Genomic DNA, 20,379 nt, shown 5'->3' on the forward strand with positions numbered 1-20,379 from the left:
CCCATGGTGTGGCAGCCCTGGGCTGGTACTTGTCGGCAGCGCTTTATTTCCATAGGTGAATGCTCTGGGCTGATCCCTTCTGGGCTGGCTCCTGGCGACGTCTCTTCTGTTGATTAATCACCAGAAGATGATAAATGAAAATATCAGCTTGCTGAATAGTTTTCTCCCATCTCTTCTGTTTGATTCCCTCTGCAGAGCTGCATCTCAAGTGATTCTCTTGTACTTGGGAGCTTTGCCAGTGTTCAGCCCCACTTGCTAGGTGCTGAAGAAGAGAGGGGTACTGCACCTTGGGCAGTGGTAAGGAGTGCTATGATCATCCATCCTCCCTGCTGGCTGCATCCCACTGCCAGTGCGGCCCTAACTCCAGCACACTGCATGTTTCATTGTTTTATGCTGTGCTTTGGGTTCTCCAGAGATGGAAGGTGTGTGGAGGAGCTTTTGAGCCACACCAACTGTGTCTGTGCACTTTTAATTTTACAAAAGATGTAAAATCCTTCAGGTGACTGCATGGTTAGCTATACAGCCAGCTGCCCCCTGAAAACCTGTGCCTCATCCACAGTTAAGAGCTTGTTTGGGGAAGTTGGATCTGGATGGGATTTTATCCCATGAAATATTCTGCAGTTCTGTGTCCTTTAATGGGAGAGAAGACTTTTCAAACCCTTTGTAAAAAAAGAGGAGATCTCTAGGACTGGAGTGCAGAGATTTTCCAAGGCTCTGGGAGACATTTCTGATGTGTGACTGAAACCAGTAGATACTTGGAAAAAAAGTTCTAGGTCTGAAGTATCTCATTTTGGACAGGGAAAGTGATTTGTCTGTGCATTCTTGATGTACAGCCCTATTGGCATCTGCAGTGTCTTTAAATGCTGTATCTCTCTGAAGGCTCCAATGTTTCTGCTGTGTGATCTGCTCCCAACAAACTCCAGAGAGCAAGTGATTTATCAGCCACTGCTTTTTAGGGTGAGGAAAAGGCTAATGCTTTATGGATCTATCAGCATTCCTGTATGGCACACAGAATACAATATCCTGCCAAAGCGCGAAGGGATGTCTTCTACCTGGCAATCCATCATTTCTCCCAGTGCCCCACAGCAAATGCACTTTTCTTTTTTCCAGCAGGCTATGTGTGAGTACTGTTATATAGTGAAGAGCTTATCCTTTCTCCTCCTCCACAAATGGTTATGAAAGCCTGAAAGTGCAACTTCTGCAGGGTGCAGAATAAGATGGGAAGGGCCATTTTGACAGGGAGATATCACTGCCTGCAGCTCCTGGCTCCAGCAGGACCTACGAGATCTCAAGCGATGCAGCTGTGCCATAGACAGCACAACAGGAGCACAGCAAGGATGAGAAATCCAGGCCAAACATGCCCATGTAGACTGCCAGGTATGTACCAAAACCATGCAGACATGTCAGCAAATGTTCCAGGATCTTCCCTTCTCCCCTGCCCCAAGGTGATTTCCTCTGTTATAGGCATGGCTCAGCTGACCTTGTCCCCATGGAGCTCATCCATCCAATCCACAGAGTAAGTAAAATGTGTTTATAACCTGGTGAGCATCTACTGGGGAGTATGAAACCCTCTCCTACATCTCTCCTTGGTGTTTTAATTGATTCAGGGTTTTCCCAGTGGAGAACTTCATAAGAGCATTTGATAAAATCAGCTACACACGATCTTGTCTCTCATTACTCGCAGGCTTGAGGCAGGTAGATGATTAAGTGAATTTTTTATGGTGTGAGCAGTTGTAACAAGGGAAATTATCATCCTGGATATGAGACAAGGACTTGGCTCTTACTACATCTGCTGGCAGACAACTAGCCCAGTGACTTTGCCTCTGATATTGGAGCAAGTCTTCTGCTTTCTCCTCCAGGACAAACCTGCACACTTTGCTACCCTCACATTAAAAGGACAAGCCATATGGATGTGCCTCTGCTCAGGAAAATAGCTTCAGATTTTCATGAGGCTGATGTTGCAGTCCTGATGGATATCAGAGAGTCTGCAATTGTCACCTTGGGAATGCTTCTGCAGACACTGTGGCGGGAGAGCATCCTTTGGGCTTGGGGCTGGAGGTGCTACAGAACATGACAGTATTGTTGGTCCATGGATGGGATGGGATTCACCCCTTATTTCCACTTAGATGCATCCTAGACTTTATTACCCCAAGAAAAGTCAGTAATGCTGGAGTGACAACTAGGGGAAATGAGTGAAAATCACTCCATTAGGGAAAGTCTTCAGTTAAAATGTGAGTTCTCTTTCTTCCTGCCAGTGGATTTTGGGTACAACCTAGAAGAGTGACTGAAAGAAAGGGCTGCCACTTAGTTTTGTTGCATGTTTTTAGAAGCTTTAACTTGCTTTTGACACATCTCCTTGTTGATAAATAAACATTATTTTTGCAGGGAGTCATTGTCAAGATAATGTCAGATCCCACTGTGAAGCCAGATCCAATAAAGAGCAGTAATGTTGTTTTCTAATTTGCTTGAAATCCTAAAGCACTCCCTCATCTGAGCAGAGATGCCTCAATGGCACCTATTTGGTGCTGTGTGTAATTCTTTGCTCTAATGGCATGCTTGACAATATCTGTGTACTTACCTGAAGCAGGACAAGCTCCCTGTACTTAAATGAAATACACACAGCAGGCTTGAAGACGAACACAGGAGATGCTTGAATGCCTTTTAGACAACTGTAATTCAGGCCATAAACATAATACAGATTGCAATATTGTATATAAAGGAGTGCTTCAAATACCAGGCTTTGTGTTCTGCAATTCAGTCTAATTGATTCCTGACCTAATACAATGCTGTACCCCAAACTGTTGCATAAACATAACAAATCCATCATCAAATCAATGAAGTAAATGCAGAAGAGGTGTGGTAGCTATCTGGTGTGATGTGGCTCACATCAGCTGCAGCCTGTGTGCTGGTATTCCATGTAAGGCACCAGGAGAAATGAAAATGGGTAAAGGATGACTCCTCATCCATATCACTGAGTGCATGCCCACCTTTTGCTCTGCTGAAAGGCACAATTTGCATCGTGGAGCACCTGCACCTCTGAACAAAATGAAATTTCTGGGTTTCTCTGAATTCCTGCAAAGCGGGACTTTTTGCTGACCGGTTAATGGGAATTTTGTCAGTCATGCTTAATAGAAACAATAAAGGGATAATAAATAGTGCAGTCTGTGGACAGCAACAGGCTCCGACAATCCATTAACCAATGAGACATGTTGCACATTCCAGCTTATTAGACACGTATCCATAATATATTTTAACAATCTCTCCCTGGCAGGCATTTTCCTAGAACAAATACACAGTTTGGACTTCCATTTTTCATCCCTGTTCAAAATTTCAGAGTGAAAAAGAGCTGGTAGTGAGCCATTAGCAATAATTTGATCCTGCATTTGCATGGGAAATTTTTAATAGATTTTTCTTCTGTTCTTCTGCTTGCACTTGCTCTGTCATTGTTTTTCTGTGCATGGTGCAGGCTGGGGGCGAGCAGTGAGGAGACTGCCTGGGCAAACACTGTTTTGGCAGTTTTTCATACGTGGTCCTTGCTGTTTTAAATAGAGCCTTTCCTCACCCCACCTTCTTGCTTCCTTTTGTACAGCTGCCTGCTGAGCGATGAGCAGTATGGGCCCCTTCCAGCTGAGGATGCAATCTTGGTATTTACGGTCTTTTGCTGGTTGAGATGGAGCTGGAATGTCCTTTCAGCTGGTAGACACAGGATCTGACCAAGACTGTTAGACCCCGGGGGACCTTCAGCTCAGTGAGCGAGGTGTTCCCAAGAACTCCATCTGGAAAGTGGTGCAGAAATGCTCTTGCTGGAAGAATACAACCTGCTCGTGTAAAGCTGCCTGTTTCCAGTGTAGCTCCCCTGGTGATTTGTCGTGTGCACACCCAACAGCACCCCAGACTCGTGGCACTCCTGAGTGTTCTGGAGACTGGGCTATCCAGACTTCAGTGGTGCCCTAGGGGGGCTCAGTGATGCTGATGGCCCTGCACTCAGCACCACTCCCGCCTCATGGCAGGGTTTCCAGGTGAATCCCACTCCGTCCCTCCACCTTAAGGGAAGGGTTTGGTGCAGTGTGTGGAACTTTGCTCTTCCTTGCAGCCCCAGCCGGGGCTGGCGAGGGCTTAAGAGACGCTCTATTCACTCGCAGTGCAGCACTATGAACTCAAGCAACACGTGCGAACGAGGTACCGCGCGTCCCGCATACCACACCAGGTGCGCGCGCGGAGCTACGCAGGGTCTGCACCACACAGGCAGCGAGCGAGAGGGCACCGGGAGCAGCGCTCAGCGCGGTGTGAGCCCGCGGAGCTGCGCACCCCGCGCCCGTCCGCAGCGGCGCCGGTGCCGGTGCCGGGCGGGAGCGCGCGCAGGGGCGCGAGGCGGGGCGGGGCAGCCCCGCGGGGCCCAATGAGCGCCGGGGCGGTGCCGCGCGCGGGGCGAGTTTCCCGCGGGCGGGGGGCGGGCACCAATCAGGGCCGGGGCGGGGCGGCGCGCGCGGGGCCGGGGCCGGGGCCCCCAGAGCCAGCAGCGGGGCTGAGCTTCGCTCCGCTGCTCCCAGGCCCGGCGCATCCCGGCACGGCGGGGATGCCCGCTGGCAGCGCGTAGAGGAGCGCCCCGGTGGCCCGGGAGGATGTTGGGGAGCAGCGGAGCGCTGCTGCTGCCGCTGCTGGCAGCCGTGCTGCTCGTTGCTCCGGTGCCCGCGCAGCCGGCGGGGGAAGCCGCCTGCCTCCCGGTCCGCACCGCCTTCCAGGTGCTGCAGCCCGGAGCCAAGTGGGTCCCCGAAGGCCCCGTGCCAGGTGAGATCACCTTCTCCGTGGTGTCCAGCCGGCTGTCATCCCCTCCCTGGGGTTCACCCGGGGCTGTTCGGGTGCGGGGCGAAGCGGCTGCACCGCCCCGGGCCGAGGCCGCGGACGGGGGGTCGCTGTGCGGCTGCGGGACGCTGCGGAGCCGGGTGCGGGCTGCCCGGTCTCCCGCGAGGAGCTCCTCTCCCCCGGCGGCAGGGGCTGCTGGACGCTCCGTGCCGGTGACCGCCGGGCTCGGCGCTTCGGATATGGGGATAACACGAAGCCTGTGATTACGTCGCGGTAATGGGAACCCGCTGGAGAGCTAATCTTTATTGCGCTCGGTTTGTTCAGGGCGGTCTTTCACCCCGGGTGGCCGAGGTGAGCTCGAGCTGTCGGGCAGAGCCGCGGCGCTGCTGGAGGGACCAGCTGGCCCCGTCCTCGCATGCCGCTGTCGGGGGTCCGGTGTGAGGTCCTTGGGAGCTCGCGGTGTCCTGGCCGGCGAGCGGAGGCTCCGCGCGCCCGTCACGTCTCTGCAGGTCCCGGGTCCGCCAGAGCTGCTTTCCACAGCGCGAGGTGTGCCAGGGTCCGAGGCAATCCCGCTCTGTAAGGCTGCTCGGAGAGCATCCAAACCCTCATCCCAGCCCGAGCCCGGGGTCTGCCGCAGCTCCAGGGGATGGGGCTGGAAAGAGGCAGCGCGGCTGCCTCGGGCTGTGCGGGTGCTGTGCGGGTGCTGTGCGGGTGCTGTGCGGGATGTGAAGGCGCAGTGGGAGTCTGCAATAGGTTTGGGAGAGGTGTTACTCTGCTCTGCAGTTCCCATTACAGGTGGCTGCCTCACCACCTACGCCCAGCAAGGCTGCTTTCTGTATATATGCCTCATTCCTATTTTAAAATGTAAGTGAAATACTTGAATTCTTTGCCTTTTAAAGGATCTTTTGCAGCTTTTTGGGAGCTAGGGAATGTCGGCTGCTCCGGGTGGGTGGCTGTGTGCTGGGAGTATATGTACACAAACGGATCAGTTTTGATGGCTGCGTTATGGAGCTGTCTGGAGAGCTTGGTGCTGTTGTGTTGGGTTCAATACGCAGCGGAGAACGCCTGCCCTGAAAAGCTTATGATCAAAGTATGAAAAGGAAGAGGTAACAGGCAAATGTGACAGGCAGGGGAGGTGCAATGAGATCATCGCCAGCAGTGGCTGCTTCTAATAACGATGTGTTGAGTTACGTTTCTCGCATTTGGTGTCGCACAGGCCAGAAACACAAGAGTTCCTTCAGCAGTGATGTGCTGCAGCACAGGAGAGGAAGGGGGAAAATGGGGTGCCCAGGGCTGGGAATGTAAGATGTTGTGGCTGCTGGTGCAAATCCCAAGTCTTGTGGTCTGTAGGACTGTAGCAATGCCTCAGCTTAGCAAGACCTGTGAGAGATATAAAGGGAGTTTAGACGTAAGTGAGAGTGTACCTTTCCAGTCACTACCTACATTCCCGTCTCACATAAATTTTGACACTTAATGGTCCTTTCAGACTAGCTGCGGGAACAGCATCTCTTTCTGTCCCACAGGGCCTTGGTCTCCTGGTCAGTAAGGAACAGGCACTGGAAATACTTTCCAGTGACATGTTTGCATGAAGAGTTGCAGGAAAGGGAAAGAGCTGCTCTTATCACCACTGAATTGACAAATTCTGTTTGTCAGAAGGAAGGGAAGGTTTCTTTTGAAAGTCAGTGAAATTCTTGCTTTGATTCCTAAGTAACTTTACTGAGTATGTTTTTACATACTCCAGGGAGGTGATCGAGGGGTGGGCAGGTTCCTGGAGGATGACTCCCATTGTACTGAGGTGCTGCTGCGGCTGCCATGCTGCAATGTGATTGGTCCTTCCCCAGAAACCAGTAGCATCCTGTAGCCTGGCCTGGCTGTGATTACAGTGGGTGTTTTTGCCCTGGTATCTTCCCATCCCAGCAGGGTTCAGGTTGCTGGGGTTTCTCTGTTGTGCTTTTGCTCCCCTGTGAGCCCCAGCTACATCCATGATAGTCAGGGGGAGTAAGGAGCCCTCTGCCTCTCTGCAGAGCCTGTGGGGAGCTGGATCAATACCTCATAACAAGGCTGGTGTTTCAAGTGAATGCTTCCAGCTTGTTACGATGATGAAGTTCCCACATATCAAATCGAAAGTGGATTTTACATTTGCCTAAGTACATAAACTTGATCATAATTAAAGCAATGACTGCTTGCTTATACCTTGGATCTGGCCCATCTTGCATGACTCTGTTTGGTAATTACACTTTAGAGCACTTGCTTCTCCTAGTAGCAGCTGCATAAATCTCTGTAATAGGCGAACATCACTCAAGGACTATTTTCCAGGCATCTGTTTATTGCTTTTCTTCCTTTCATACATCTGTCAATTAAAAAAAGTTTCAGAGTTCCCAGCCACAAATCACCATGGAATCAATTCTGAGAACCTTTCCCTACCACCTGGAGAAACTGAAGCTAAACAACTTATTTAAAATGTGTTTTTTTGGTGGTTTGGTTTTTTTTGTTTTGTTTTTTTTTTTTGGTCACAAACAGAAAACAATTGTTTCTGGAAGACCCAGTTTGCATTATGAGCAGTTGTGGCTGAAGGACTAAGTAGTGGAAATGCTGCTGAATTGCAACACACACAGGAGAAATGTCCCAATGTCCCACAGCTCAGTTTTACCGCATCAGTGGTGTGTGGGCTGGAGGGACATTGGCACAGCACTCTCTCTAGGAGAGCTCTAAAGTAGACAGAGACCACACTTCTAATTAAAAAACAAACCAAAAAAAAAGGCAATTCTGATAAATGTGAGGGATGTGTCATGCTGTTTTGTGAGCAGTATTGATGTTCTGGGAGTAATTCTAGCTGCAGGCATGCACCAGGCAGTGAGAAGCTTGGTCTGCTCCGGTTCTGCAGTCTGGGGACCAGGTTTTTGTCACTCTGGAGCATGCTCAGAGGTGGGGAACAGCATGGCTCAACTACTGTCAGATGCAGCTGACTGTTCCGAGGGGTGGGAGGATGTAATTCATGGCAACATCTTGATTGGAGCTGGATCAGAGATCTTGTGCTGGGGAGGAGTGAAGGCAGGGTGATGGGAGAGTGCTTTTCCTAGGTTTTGATGAAGATGAGACTGAATGCCAGCTCCTGAACCAGCCTGTGGTTCTGTGTTGGGGTAGCTTCATGTACAGTAATAATTAAATTATCTTTTTCCTATGTTGCCTGTCTTAGTTTTTTCCTCCATTTTCCTTTTCTCTGCATAATTTCTCCTATCTATAAACAGCAGCTTGAATTTCCATTTCTCCTGCTCTGCTTTTCTCTCCTTTTTGCCATTTGGGTTTCTCTGTATTGGTGGTGATGCTCCACATGCTGGTGCATGTGGTTAGAGGGGAAGGGGTGAGCTGGTGCCTTGGCAGGATGAGGAGAGGGGATGGATGTCTCCGCTCTGGGACAATGGAAAACTGAGGAATATTTATCTTGACAGAAATATCTGCTGGTGGGTCTGTTTCCTTCTCCCACAGCAAGTTGTTATTTACAGCTTTTTGTTCCTTTTCTTTGATGGAAGCAAATATGGGTTCACCCTAAGAAAATAGGAGATTAACCTTTTGGAGTTGAAGTGTAAGGCTTTACAAGTGGCTGGCTAAGCATGTCAAGCTTTCTTTTCTCTTTTTTTTTTTTTTTGTTTTGGCAGCTGGTGTGTGCCAACGTACAGTTTAAAAATTAAAAATCCCAACTCTTCCTGTTGGTCTCTATGCGCCTTTGCTCATGAGCTTGTTTCCGTTGTACTCCTGCTCTTTTATTCTGTTTTTCCTGAGTGGGACTAATGATGCTCCTCCCTGTGCAGCCTTTCCATTTAGCTAAGCATGGTACTTTAAGAGCTCAGTTTACTAGATAATAGAGTTTTCTGTTCTTAATTATTTCAGGCCTGCAAGTTGTTCTCTTGATAGTTAAGAGAGCAGGAGCAGAACCCTAAAATCTAGCAACTTCCCCAGGCAGTGGTTTTATAGTGAGATCATTAATTTTATTTTTTTTTCCCAGAGGTTAACTTTAACAACATCCTGAGGAGTGTTCTTCCCAGTCTTTGGAATGGCTGTAGGATGTGTGCATGTGACTGTAATAAATCTGTGTGGGGAGTGGGTGCCGAAAGTTAACTCCATTGATGACAGTGTTGATACATTTGTACATTTGTTAGGAGGAAACTTTTGCTCTGTAAAACATATTTTTCTCTGTAATGTTTTCTTTGAAAATATGTGTTTTTATAGAGTGTTAGATTTGCATGAGAATCATCTGGCCAACATTGTAACACCAGGGGAGGAATCCAGAGTCAGATGGCCTTGTGAAACACAAGATGGAATAGAAAATAAAGGATAATTAAGCAGTAATAAATATCCCATGTAGTACCCATACTGTTCCAACTTAAATCACCTATTGAATGAGGTTGATTTAAAATTTATATCTCTTTAATTAGGTTTTAAAAAGATCAGCATTAAATATGGATTCTGGTTTCTAAACAGTTGCATTTCCTTTTCCTCCCCCCAAATGCTGAGCATTAAAAGGCACTGACAGATGTACAAACCCCTAATCACATAATCTAAAAATTTTTAATAAAAAGTATTGAAAAAGCTGGGGGGAAATCCTCTACATTTAAATGTTGAGTCACTGCTTTTATCTATTTAAAGCAGGATGCTGGTTGTAAAACAATTGGAGGAGGCAAATTGACCCAAACCAGCATCTTTCTTGTGGGTAATATTAACAAATTGGTGAGTTAAGAGGGTGGGAGGAACTCCTCTGACATTTCCAGACTGCAGAAGGCGAAGGTGCCACTGCGTGGCATAGCAGAGCCCCCTCACACAGGAGGAGGCTGCAGGAATGTAATGTTAAGCAGGGAGAGGTTCTTATTTTGGCAGTGCCTGGGGTAAATTTGGGGGGAATGTTAATCTGATTTAAGCTGCCATTGGATCTAGGTGGGAAGGCTTACGTGCCCCAGTGTGCACAGCTTGTCTTCCTGTATCTGATGACAGAGTTGAAGCTATCCTGGAATGCTTAAAATCAAAGGAAAATCCTTCAGCCTTGTGAAGGAGTCCACAACTCCCCATAGATGATCTTGAGGGTTTTAATTTTTGACATTTAATCCACTGAAATTATTTTCACTTCTGCTGTACTAATCACCTGTGGGAATAATTGTACATCAAAGTCAAATGTAATGGTTTAAAGTCACTGCTACCCGTCCATCAGTAAAAATTTTCTGTCAGGAGGAGGAAGAGGCAGGGTGCTACTGAAATTACTGCAGCTTTAGAGTTTATTTCTGTCAGCTGGGAGCGTATGCGAAATTGCTGGAGCATTTACACTACTGTTCCCCAAGATGGCATAAATGGCACAGCTCTGATGGTGCCTGGCATTCCTGCACCCATGGGAGGGGCTGCAGCCAGTGCCTTCTTATCCATGGGAGTTGGGTGTCAGAGGGTCAGGCTGCTGTGCTTGGCATCTCATCATCTCACTAATCTTGCAAAGATTGGTATGTGAGCATCCAAATGCAATTTAATAAAACGGTTGCAGTAATTTGAGGGACACTTTCTTTCTGAAAATGAATTTGTAGTGATTTATAGCAAAAGGAGAAGGTTGTTTGCAAGGGCTGAGACTGGCATTACAAGGTGTAATGACTTGAAACTTTAAGAAAAAGGGGTTGTGTAGGTTGGGAGATGAAAACAGTCTTAACAGTAAGGGCCATTAGGCAGCAGAATGGGCTTTGCTATCTCACAAGCTGGAGTATCGCTGGAGGTGTTTGTGTTAGATAAAATGCTGAGAAGGGGTGGATTGGGAGGCAGAGGTATGATTTGATGACTCACAGGACCTTTTCCATGCATTTTTTTTTGAGCCAGAAACGTGTGGCACCCTAATTGCTCATGTCTGGTCCGTGGGCTTGCTGAGTGTTCCCAGGTATTTGTGTCTCTTCATCCTTCACACTTCTGGAGCACACATGGTTTGCACAGCCCCCGGCCCTTCGGGCTCTTGGGGGGTGCTGCAGCTTGAGTGCAGAAGAGGCTCCTTCAAGCAATGGCACAAATAAACCCCAAATACAGTTGCAGGTCTAAAGGTTTTGTCTCTGTTTCATCCATGTCAGCTGGGGCTGAGGTCAGCGGGGTGGGTTTGTGGCTCCTGAGGGACTGGCATCAAAACCTCCCATCCTTATTTCTCCTGGGGGACTTGGAGATGGGAGTGTTTGAGCCAGCTCACCATCTGGGAAAGCCATACACAGAAAAGAGCTGGCAGATGGGAATCAGGCCTCCATTCCTCATCCCTCTGTAGCAGCACTGTGCCAAGAAGAACCTTGTCCCTGGTACCTTTCAAGAGCCTGCCCTGCCTCTGTTGTCCTGTTGTGTTTACCATGACATTTCTTATCATGGTCATTGGTGTTAGTTGGCTGTCTCTGTAAAACATTTTAAGCTGAGTTAATTGCCAGGCTTTTTCCTCCTCCTCTGTGATTGCTCTGATACAGCAAGTGTCTTTCTTTTTACTGCACAAAAATAAAAATCTATTTAAGGGGAGAGTTTGGCTTAATTGCTAAAAAGAAGGATGGGATGTGAATAGATGACCTTGCTGCTTCCTATCCTTGGCTTTAACTTGCAGAGACCTCTTAATTGCCAACACTCAGGTTTTCTATATTGGTATTTCCATTAATCATGGAAGGATTTTTATTTTATAATTTGAAATGTGTCCTAATATAATAAATGTAGGAGGAAATAAGCTTTGTATTAAAAAGAAATTTATGGCTGTATTGTAGTGTTAAAGAGACCATGCTAAGCCTTTTTGCAGTGTAAATTGAGTTGGGTTTGACTTTAAAAAACCTCTTTAAATTGCTGTTATATAACTGCTTCTCTCATTAATGCAGTATCTTGCTGTTATGTGGTTTTTTGGTCCCTTTTATTTTTTCAATGCGTGAAATACCTGTCGCTGTGGTCCTCTGGGGTGGATGAGTTCATGAACCACTGAGGCTTGAGCTTCAGATGTTGGTGGTTCTGTGTCTGTGTCAGAGGGCTTGAGGAAGGGACTTGTGTTGGGCATCCTGCTTTGCAGAATGGGAAACCGATGCAGTGGGGAGCCAGGATGGGAGTTTGGACCCCTCTCTCCCCCTTTACAATGTGGTTTTTTTTCAGCCACAGCAGGACCTGCACTGGTTAAATCTCCTTTCTCCACATGCAGTGTGTGCTGTAGATCAAGTGTTTCATGTTCCTTTTCCCATGCTGTGCCAGGGGAAGGGACAGGGCTGGAGGGAGGAGGATTTCTGCTGTTGCTGCTCCTGAGCCCTGACAGCTGGTTTTCCCTTGGCACTGTGCATGACTGTTCTTCAGGAGGCACATGATTGAACTGACATTAATATTAATCTTGTTCTTCTAGACTACACTTGCAAAAGTGACTTTTGACACTTTCTAGTAATTAGGGAGAGAGTGGATGTCGTAAAAGGTTCCTGTCTCCTCTCCTTCACAAGAGTCTGAAAGGATGTATAATCCTTCCAGAGCAAAGATGTAAATTACCAAAGTAGCTTTTACTGAGGAAAAAACCCTTTATAACAAGCAGGAAGGCAGAGTGAGGGCCGAGAGGTGTGAGGAGCCTTCACTCTGTCAGGGCTGTTGGTCACTGGCCTGGGGACTGCTTCCTAATCCTGGTTCTTGGCAGTGCTGAACCTAGCAGGGAGCTGCTTTTGGTTTGGGCATGATGCAGTTTGAGTGGCAGACACTGAAATGTGAGGTTCTGGCTATTCTTTGACCCTGGATAGCCGTTTTTAATGGAGCTGTTGTTTGCTGTTTCAGTTTCTAAGAGCAGCATCAGATTAGATGTGTTTTGCATGAGAGCTGTTTGCTTTGATATGAGCTTGTTGCTCTGGTTGTGTGTTTGGGGCCTCAGTTTGCTCTTAAAAGTTGATTGAAGATGAGACTTTTTTTGCTGCTACTTCCAGCTCTTTTGTTTCATTTTCTGTTGTCTGAACCTAGAAAGATTTCTATTTTTTTCCCTAAATTTTATCTATTTTTAGCTAACAACACTTTTCTTAAAGTTGTATACTTTCTCCAGGAATAAATGCTTTGGGAATGTTAAAAAAAGAAGTTTAGCATCACAGAGCAGTGCTGGAGATTCCAGAGCAAGTGGTGTCCCTCTGGTCTTTGTCCCCTGGCTTTTGTCCCATCCTGGTGAATGAATCAAGGTGCTGCTGAAGAGGCTCTTGCCTTGTGCAGTGCTCTCAGGATCTGTCCCTCTGCAGCGGGATGTCCACAAGTGAAGCGATAGGCCTTGAGCTTTGCCTGTTGCAGTGGAGGAAGCATGGGATGGGGACATTAGTGGTACAATTTAAAAGTCAGCACTAAAAAACCAAGTAAATCATTATAGTTGTGTCCTTCTGCTATTACGGTTGTTGGGGATACAGAAGGGTAGAAATTGCAGGCAAATATCACTGTTACATTTCAAATTACTTTTAAGTCTTCATGCAAATTACAAGAATATGCTCCTTGATGTACTACATACATTGCTCTATTCACTGTAAATACAGAGCCTCAAATCCTGTCTCTGTTTTCCACCTCCCACTCTATCTTTTCGGCCCACCTGTGACTCCTCACTGGTGTGCTGTGGGCACACAGGAGACAGCAGGGCGAGGCTCGGGATTGCTTTGCTCGGCACCAGCACAGCAGTGCATGGAGTGTGTGGGAGCTGAAGCAAGCACTGTGCTGGCAGGCAAGCACAGCTCTTGGGGGCCACTGCTCAGCAATGTGGGCTCTGCCTTATCAGTCCTCTACTTTGGCCAAGCTGCTTGCTCAGGACAAATTCCAGAAATGTCATCAATTTGCCCAAACAGTAATTGCGGCCATACTGATGCTTGGAGTTGGTTTCCTCTCCACTCTAAGCAATTTCACCTCCTAATGTGAATTTTCTACTCTTCTTGTGCCTCTCCAGGGACTGATCTGCAGGTATGTATCCCAAAGGGCTCCACGTGCTGCTCGAGGAAGATGGAGGAGAAGTACCAGGCAACCGCCCGCCTGAAAATGGAGCAGCTGCTGCAGTCTGCCAGTGTGGAGCTGAAATTCCTTGTCATCCAGAACGCTGCTGTCTTCCAAGGTGAGTGCTGGGGGTGCTCCAGTCACGTGCAAGAGGAGACAGCATTTCTGCTCCTCTTCCTCAGCACTAGGCAATTGGAAGTGAGATGGCTGGAAGCTTTCTGTTCACTTGTTATCATGTGTTTGTAGATATTATATATGCTTGTTTATGATTAGTAATACACCTGGTTTGCTGTATGGTTACTCTGCAGGGTTTGTCCTAAATATTCCTGCAGCTGTAAGAATGAATGGAAATTTAAAGACTAAACCTCTTGAGGTGCTCCAAGAATTAAAATCTGTGTGCAAGTATTGACTTGTCTGACTCTGTCAGTCCCAAAATACAGGTTGCAGGGATATGATCTGGTTGTCACCTCAGTGTAATGCTTGGTAAGATCTGCCTCAACTGTGTGTATTGTTATTGTTATCCACTGCACAACAAAGTTGGTTATTCTGTGGGAAAGGTGGCAGAGGCTGCTGGTTCCCAAATGTGGTCCCTGGTGCCCCAGGGGGTATTTGAATGCTTGGTGACCTGATGCCCTGCTGTCTGGGGCAGCTTTCTTTCTAATGATAGCATGATGGTTTTGTTTGTTTGCTTGTTTTTTCTTTGCAAAATGAATCTTGGAATATTTTTTAGTGTGATTACACACTAGTTTGTGCCACTTAAATCTGCAATCATCTTTTTAGGGCCTTTACACAAGCAAAACTTATTCCATCCATGGTTTTTGTGTGGTGAAATGACTGCTTATTTGTTGAGTGCTGTCCTATTAAGGTTCCATCATTCTGTATTAATGGTGGTTTTGCCTGTGTTTAAAAAAGCAGTCATGGGCAATCAAGCATTTTTTTCCTTCCTGGTGATATTTTTGCAGAATAATTGATTTATTTTTGTTTATGCCTCACTAATAGCAAGACCCAAGGCCTGCTGAAGCCTGTGAGATCAGGGCAGAGCTCTGTTCTGGGCCACAACTAACTGATGAAGTCTAATATGTTGTTTTTCTCTATGTAAGATCAAATGAATTGCTGAGGGGATAACAGCAAATTTTTTCCCCCCAGTAATTCTTAATGCAGTTACCATTAAGTTCCAATTCTAATAACCAGAATGGAGTAAAACTAATGAGTGAGTGGTTTCCTAGGCACTGGAAATGTGGACCGGCTTCAGAAATGGTGAATAACCTGGGTGGAATACAAAGTGTCTGCCTCCTTCCTTCCCATTTGACAGAAACTGCAACATTAGTTTTTATTGTGTGTGGGAATGACACCCTGTGGTTGTGCACAGCATTTGGGTGCTCTGGCTCTGAACTTTCTTCCTCTTCTGGAGACAGCTGAATCCCTTGCTTTGATTTTATTATATTCCACTCCCCCCCCCCCCCCTTTTTTTTTTTTTAACTGTTATTTGCATCCTGGCCCAGAGACCTGTGATGGGATTTTGAAGCTGAAGTTATTCTGAGAAGCCCTGGTATGTGGACTTGCCATTCTTGGTGGTGGGGAAGAAAAGCATTTAATTGAACAGTTTCTGACCACTTCTGCTTATGAAAAAGCTCGTGACTAATAATCGTTGGCAATCCCATTGCAGAGGAGGAATTCCTAGCTGGAACCATTGAGGAGCTCAGTTTAATTACCTTGTATAAAGCGTTTTGGACTTGGAAGGATGGTTCATTAGACTTTGAACACCATTTACTTTTGTTGTCTTTAAAATTAGTCTGAAAGTATGTAGAAGAACACTTTTAAATAGGCTGATCTTTTGATTGCTGCTTGCTTAAGAGTATTTTGATGGCAGTGCCAGAGGCTGTTCCAGCTATAGATATTGTGCTGGATGCCCCTGGCAGGGCTGTGCCTGGGGCTGTGCAGGGCACTCAGCTTTTTGGGGGATGCTGGAATGGTCAGGGAAGAGAAGCCCCTGACCACCATTGGAGCGGCCCCTGAGCATCTCCTGCAGGTCCTGGGCAGATTCCCTGTGGCTTTGGGAATTGGGACTGCAGGAATGGGATAGTTGAAAGCAGTGCCAGCTGTGAGATGTGCTCTGGGCAGGGAAAAGAGCTCCCAATGTGTCTTGCTTTGGGTCAGACCCCCAGTCTGGGGACCCAGTGCAGAGGATGGATAATTCCACCTGTCTCCAGGGAGGGGAAATGTGTTGGTATGGAAATACAGCCCAACCACTCGTATTAAAAACACAAATGTGAAATCCTTCAGAGTTAATTTTAATATTTTTACCCTGGCATCTAAAGGGACTGCTAGTCTGACAAGCAGAATCTCACCCAGATGTTATTATTTTGCACCAAATTTAATTTCTTCCTGCTGAAGCTAGAGCAGCATCTCTGCTGATAAAGATCAAGGGAAATTATCTGGCATTTACAGGAAATCTCATCCAGGCCTATCTGTTACAATGTTCACTTAGCAAAGTTTATTAGATTCTTAGTTTTAGACCCTTGGGCCTTTTCTTTATTGCAGTTAAGAAGGAAAAATCCCAACCAAAAAAATCCTCCATTCACTAAATTTAAATGGTACAATTAGCATCTGGTCTTATCTTGCAGGCATTTTTTAAAATATGAAGATGATTTAAGCAGTGATTTAATCTTTTGGAAACTTGCTGCATTTGACAGTGTTAAAATGGATTGTGGCTGCCACGACTGCAGTTAAATCTTACTCCAGGATTTTTTTTTGCAGGCAGTTTTTTCACTTTCCCTTGGTGTATCCATGCTGGTACCTGCCCATGTGGGCACCTCCTGGTTGGGGTTCTCAGCTCTGAAGCTGGGATGTACCCCATCACCTCAGAACTGCTCATCTGTCTTTTGTCACGTGACATTTAGTATTGCTAAATGTTCTCATGCAAACTAACCAGTAGTTAGTGCAACTCACCTTCTGGAGAGAACAGTGAGAACCTTGCCTATGGTTTGCTTTCTCCCCTCTTTTTCTTCTGGTAGATCTTTGCTTTTTCAGTGGGGGAATTTCTGGTCCTGCCACCATCTAGTCTTTTCCTATTGAAACAATGACAACAAAAAAAAAAACCTCAATGAATTCTACTGATTTCCTAAATATTAAATCTGAATAGCTCAACTTTGTGAAAGGTAAACTTGAGCAGGAAAATACCATTGTGGTTCTTCATCTGTCCTTCCCCTCACTAAGGAACTCTGTTCCCTGGGGTTGGCTTGTGTGCATGTTTATCAGTCTGATTTCTTCTGCTTCCCAAGCTTGGGAATATGCTTTTGAATGGTCACTTAATTTCTTGCCCTGCATATTGGTGACATTGCTCTATGGATAACAGAAAATGAAATCTTTAGCAACTGCTCACTTGCAGCTTTTGTGGTATGTTCCTCCCAGTTCTTTGTTCAAGGGAAAAGGCACTTTAAAAAGTGGAAAGATGGCAACACAAGCACAGAAGGACCTCTGAGAGGAGAGGAGCATCTGCACCCATTCTTTGTCAGACTTTCTGGTAATCTACCCCCTCAATCAAGTGAGAAGAGCAGGAACAGGAGAGCTGACTGCGAGGGACTGCTTCTGCACACTGAGCTCCTGGGGAGAACTGCTTTCAGTATTTTAAGTGATTGCTCAAGTAAGTGTTCAGCAGGATCTCTTACTGCCTTTCTGCAGCCTCTTCTGTTGATGCCAGTCCCATCCTGGAGGGACTTTTCCATGTGGTGCAAACAAGGGGCTGTTGGAGTGTGTCAGTGTCTGCTCTGTCTTCTCCTGGCAGTGACATAAATCGTGAGATACACAATGTGGTTGATTCTGACCCTGAACTGAGCTGTCCCAATGCTTGTGTGGGTGCACAATTTCCTTCCACCCACTTCCCAAATAGCTCCTGTGGGGCTGCACTGCTGCTGGAGCTTTGGGAATGTGCCGGATGGTGGTAAGGTAGTGTTGCCTTTCCCTGGTCTTAAAATTAAGAGCCAGACATGGTTTAAAGGAAAAGGGTTTTTTACCTTGGTATTTATTTAAGGATCCTTAAGGTGCACTTTGTTCAGGTGGAATGTGCCAAAATGCATACACACGTATAGATAGATCACGTATACAATTTATAGACCTTGCAAATTAGCATATCTATCAAAGATTCCCCAATGAGAAGCTTAAATGAATAGTGTGATATCCCCCCCCCCCCCCCCAAGGAATATCCCCCTGGATGGGCCTATCTTAGTTTACAGGATGTGTTCTGGAGAGTACCTTGGTTTCTCAGGATAGTGTAGGGCCTTCTGGCCTCCAACTGTGAGGCCCCCAGGATGTTTGGTCTCCTGGCTTAATGGAATATTGGGTCTAAGCTAAATTATCAGACTTAAAGAATTACAGGTATGCATGCTAAAAGCACTGGGGATACATAAAAGCTATATAAAAGGGTATATAAAAAGTATATATAAAAAAGGCAAAAAATCATCATGGCATCAGTAGGAGTGCAGTAACCCAATCTGGAAAATTGACTGGGATGCTGCAGTTGAGGGCCCCTTGGTGAAGGCCTGTAGGTGTAAATGAAGGCCTGGTCTGTTCCTTCTCAAAGACAATGGTGTCTTCCCTTCTGCAGATGGCAGCTGGAAAATAACAAAAGCTGTATCGGGGAAAACTTGCAGGGGCTACAGAGATTTGAGAGGCTTTTGGGATGTGTATTTCACAGTGGTTTCTAGGAAGACCATAATAAATCAACACCAACCAACCTGCCTGTATATGTTTATTTTCTTATTCGTAGGAGAATCCTGTTCCTTGTCTCCTCTGGATGGGGCCCTCAGTGGTTCTGGCAGAGCAGGTGCTGTGGGGAGGATGTCAGTTCATCTCCCCTTGTGTGCTGTGGTAGGATAAAGGCAGAGCTGTTAACTCTTAGTCCTTCCAGGCAGCTCTGAAGGCTGTAAATCCTCCATTAGGCATAAATGCAGCCATTCTGGTTATTTATAGTTATTTACACTATCCATTCATATCTGTCAGGAATGAAGGCAGTTTTGACATTGCAAGCTTCTATCAGGTTATCTTTAATCAGTTTAGAGGCACCTAAGCCACAAATATATCAAATAGCTGATCCTAATGTTGGAGTCCTCTAAAGTATGACTGAATTATTTATTTTGTTATGATGAAAATGTCTGGGCTTTATTGGGTTTTCTTTGAAGAACTTGATTCTGCTTGAAGTCTGGAAGATAAAAGATCAGTGATTGTCTCTCCAAGTTTCTTATTCCAAATCCTTCAAGGCTTTTAGTTTTTCATGAGCCACTGTTACTACTTTAGAGTCAAGGTGAGAGAGCTGAGATTTCTTTTATTCTATTGATGAGGTTTAACTGTACAAAGAATTTTATCTTTACTAATTATGCCTTGCACAGGTAAATCCAAGATACACACAGCAATTAGATGAGAAGAGATGGGCTGTGTGGTGGGAGCTTTTGCACGTTAATCACCAAGAAGGGGTCTATTGATACCAGCACTGCCCAGCAGAGCTTGTCTCTTATCATTTGGAACAGTTTAATATTCCAGTGTCTTTAAGCCAATTAAGTTTTGATAATTCAGGAAGGTCTTTCTGGTGCTGGCAGAAATAACGAGCCTTGGGTGGACTTTAGCACTGTGTTGTTCTACAGATCGTTGCGCTTAGTGTGGGGAGGGAGGGAAGAGGTGATATGGGGCAAGTGGGAGAAGTCTCTAGCTTGGAAAGTTACTAACTATTTCTGAATGTGGAGGTGAGAGGTGCTGGGACTTGGGAGGTCTTGGAGTTGAACCAGCCCTGCAGAGGGGAGATGAAACCAACAGGTCACAGCTGTGGTGTGTGGATGGGCTTGGTTGTGTAACCAGTGTGCAGGGTTGCACAGTTTTTCTAAACAAGAGGAAAGTGATTAGGATTACCTGAATAAATGTATAAAATAATTCTTAGCAGGACTTGAAAGTCTTCTGAGTGGGGTGGTCAGTTTAGTAGCTGCAGGTGGAAAGCACATGTGAAAATGTCAGCTCCTGCTTGTGGGCTTGTAAAATATTAAGCTGACATTTTGGAGTAGACTCAAAAAATGAATACTTTTTTTGGAAGAGAATATTAAAACTCTTATTAGACTTTACAAGTAAATAAGCTCAAGAAACAGATCTCTGTATCATCTTACCATTCCTCTTCCTAATTAGTCCTCTGCTAACTGCAGTCTTGCTGCATTCTTCTGTGGTGCACCTGTCTCCACTGTGGCTCTTCTCTCCAAAAGCTTTTTAATTTGTTGTTACTTTAATATTTTCTTTTTTTAATATCTTGTATTTAAAATAGGAATTGTCTCACTGGGTCAATTCAGGCTGGTGTTCTGCCTTTGGTGGGGCTTCCTGCCAGATGCTTTGGATTTACAAAGTTTGTAGTGGAAAACTATGGTGATACATTTACCAGGTTGAAAACTATGGTCTAAACCAATGATTACGGGTAGGTGGAAATAATGTCTGCATAATGAGAGATCTCTGCCTGTCAGAATTGGTCTAGGGAGGTAATGTTTCCTTTCAAATAACCAGAACTTACTGTTCATAAATCACAGTTAATCTGTTTATTACACCAGCATATGAAGCTGGAAGTCTGGAGTGTGCCATAATGCTTAGCTTTAGGAGCAG

At 46.0% G+C, this 20,379-nt stretch overlaps 1 protein-coding gene across 1 annotated transcript in view; it reads left to right on the top strand.

Annotated features, from left to right (window-relative positions):
- Positions 1 to 4,622: 4,622 nt before the first annotated feature.
- GPC3 (glypican 3) overlaps positions 4,623 to 20,379 on the top strand; it is a gene marked incomplete at both ends in the record, with an annotated part of 154,368 nt that continues 138,611 nt past the window's right edge. Inside the window, 2 exons of the mRNA XM_082289651.1 lie at positions 4,623 to 4,788; positions 13,709 to 13,870. Coding sequence (XP_082145777.1) covers positions 4,623 to 4,788; positions 13,709 to 13,870 — 328 coding nt within the window. The remainder of the gene's footprint in view (positions 4,789 to 13,708; positions 13,871 to 20,379) is intronic.

This window comes from Coloeus monedula, assembly GCF_965178545.1.
Source record: "Coloeus monedula genome assembly, chromosome: 12".
Taxonomy (NCBI): domain Eukaryota; kingdom Metazoa; phylum Chordata; class Aves; order Passeriformes; family Corvidae; genus Coloeus; species Coloeus monedula.